Raw genomic sequence first — 2,663 nt, 5'->3', positions numbered from 1 at the left:
CAGGAGAACGAAGGGCAGGGAAGAGAGGGATGTGCCATGGTGAGCTCTGACAGCGGTGCCAGGCTGAGCAGGGACAGCAGGCCCAGCCCAGGAGGCCGTGGCTGCAGGTACCTGATCAGCTCTGTGGAAGCGGCCACGAGCACGGTCCTGCTCCTGTGTCCGTTCCTGTCCTGGATCTGGCAAAGAGTGAGCGTGGTCAGAGCTGAGGGGCTGCAGGACAGGCCGGAGAACACGGCCCAGCCCTGCGCTCCACAGGCAGGGCCAGGCCTGGGATGCCCAGTGCATGGATCAGCCCTGGGTCCTCTTCCCCCCTCCCTTTCCCTGGCCATGTCCACAGGAAATGGGATGAAAAGAAGCCCATCTGGCTGCAGCCACCAGCCCTGGAGCCCAGCTCTGCCACTCACCTTCCTGCAGGGGCTGGAACTGCTCCACCTCCTCAGGGTGCTGTGCCGGGGGTATTCCAGGGCTTTCCTCCTCCTTCTTCACCCACGCCAGCTTCGGCACCCTGGGGGGTCTCTGCTCCATGCCTCCGTCTGCCTCCATGGCTACCTGCAGGAGACACGGCAAGCAAAAACCTCTGGGTCACCTAAGAAGTATGTTGAAGGCACCTGCGACAAAGGAGCCTTGGGAATGCTCTGGGTCATCAAATCCCACAGTCTGGCCTAGAGGGGACATGGGGCAGTTCAAAAGCTGCCAGAAGGAGCAACTTGCCCACTTTCCCCCCAAAAGTGCTTCCCTTCCCACTACACTGTGCCAGCCTCAAAGGCTGAGGGGGACCAGCAGACCCAGTTCGAGGGCCCTCACAATCCCTGCCCACAGGCTGCTTACTTCCACAGAGATAACTCCTTCGTCAAGGACCTCCACACTGAGAGCATCGGGCAGGCACTGAACGGGTGTGCTCTCAGTGTCTGCGATGCCCTCAGTCATTGCACAGTCAGCCTCCATGGTGAGCTCAGGCAGGGCGGTGTTGGAGTTTGTCCCATCATCGGTCACCGCGGTGTCACAGTTTGCTGTGCCGTCACTCGACGCGGTGCCGACTTCAGGGTGCGCCTTGAGCTCACTCGGCGTGGGGTCAGGCTGTGCCGTGACCTCGGCTGGTGTGATTCTGTACTGTTCACGCCGAACACCCATGAATTTCAGGAAGGCCTAAAGGAGAACGAAGGGCAGGGAAGAGAGGGATGTGCCATGGTGAGCTCTGACAGCGGTGCCAGGCTGAGCAGGGACAGCAGGCCCAGCCCAGGAGGCCGTGGCTGCAGGTACCTGTGCTGCCCTGCGGAAGCGGCCACGGGCACGGTCCTGCTCCTGTGTCCGGTCCCGTCCTGGATCTGGCAAAGTGAGCACGGTCAGAGCTGAGGGGCTGCGGGACTGGCCGGAGAACACGGCCCAGCCCTGTGCTCTACAGGCAGGGCCGGTCCCGGCTTGCCCAGTGCATGGAGATGCCAGGGGAACGGTCCTGAGCCCCCTTCCCCCCTCCCTTTCCCTGGCCATATCCACAGGACATGGCCAGGATGAGGCCCATCTGGCTGCAGTCACCAGCCCTGTGGCCCAGCTCTGCCACTCACCTTCCTGCAGGGGCTGGAACTGCTCCACCTCCTCAGGCTGCTGTGCTGGGGCAGGCCCAGGGTCTTCCTTCTTTTTCTTCCTCCTCAGCAGCCTGGTCACACGGAAGCGTCTCTCCGCCATCCTACAGTCAGGCCTCGAGGGCACCTGCTGCAGGGATTGGAGACACCAGGGAAAAGCTCCGGGGCACGAAGCCCCAGAGAATGGCCTCGAGGGCACCTGCCGCAGGGCCTGGAGACTCCTCGCCGAAGCTCCGGGTCACCAAGTCCTGCGGTCTGACCTCGAGGGCACCTGAAAAACAGAAAAGCCTACGAAACGCCAAGTCCTGCAGTGCGGCCACAAGGGCAGCTGCCGCAGGGATTGGGGACACCTCGCCAAAGCTCCGTGTCACCAAGTCCCACGGTCTGGCCTCGAGGACGCTCACACCACAGAAAAACCACCAAAACGCTTCGGTAGGAAAGGAACGAGTTGGCTGCACGGGGGCTCCGCACAGCACCGCTCTGTCCCGTCCGTCCCGTCGCACGCTCCGAGGAGCACTGAGGCGTTGCCACCTCACCACCACTACTATGGCCTCACGTGTCACAAAGGGCCCTGTGACACCCTGCCCCGTGCCATGCCACCATGTCACAAAGGGCCCTGCTGTGCCTGCCCACGGCAGCAGAAGGAGCCCCCTTGGCTGCCGACGCAGCCGCAGCAGGAAGGCCACGGGGCCTCCACACAAGCTGCCACGGGCTCCTTGGGAGAAGTGCTGGTTGGTGGCCCTCTTGAACACGGGGCTGTGACACACAGAAGGAACGTGGGGGCAAGGGCACCAATGCTGCTCCCACCCCATTGCCCGGGGCTGCACCAAAATCAGCAGCTCTGGCAAGCCCTCGCCCAAGGAGACCTGCCACCACCCCCAGTCCTGGCAGGGCTAGTGCCCATCTCCTGCCCCACACAGCTGTGTCCCCAGGGCACTTCTCTGCCACAGGGCAGCCAAAGCCAACGGGCACTGATGTCTGTGCTCTTGCAGGGGCTGTTGGGAGCGGCAGCTGGAGCAATTGGTGGCCGTGCTCGGCAGCTGTCAGAAGGCAGAAGTTGTTGCTCCTTCCAGGAATGATTTT

General features: G+C 62.9%; 1 protein-coding gene across 1 annotated transcript; it reads right to left on the bottom strand.

Moving 5' to 3' along the window:
* Window positions 1–35: 35 nt before the first annotated feature.
* On the bottom strand, window positions 36–2,188 carry LOC113942045 (the record flags this gene model as incomplete). Its single annotated transcript, XM_027633187.1, has 6 exons — window positions 1,998–2,188; window positions 1,563–1,868; window positions 1,261–1,325; window positions 829–1,146; window positions 405–549; window positions 36–176 (listed from the first exon to the last, which is right to left on the bottom strand). Coding segments are annotated over exons 2-6 (790 nt in total), but the record flags the coding sequence as incomplete, so codon positions are not given.
* Between the last annotated feature and the right edge of the window lie 475 nt (window positions 2,189–2,663).

This window comes from Corapipo altera, unplaced genomic scaffold, assembly GCF_003945725.1.
Source record: "Corapipo altera isolate COAL_440 unplaced genomic scaffold, ASM394572v1 59386, whole genome shotgun sequence".
In the NCBI taxonomy this organism is placed as follows: domain Eukaryota; kingdom Metazoa; phylum Chordata; class Aves; order Passeriformes; family Pipridae; genus Corapipo; species Corapipo altera.
Note: the sequence above shows the minus strand (reverse complement) of the source record. Positions and strands in the feature narration are given on the sequence as shown.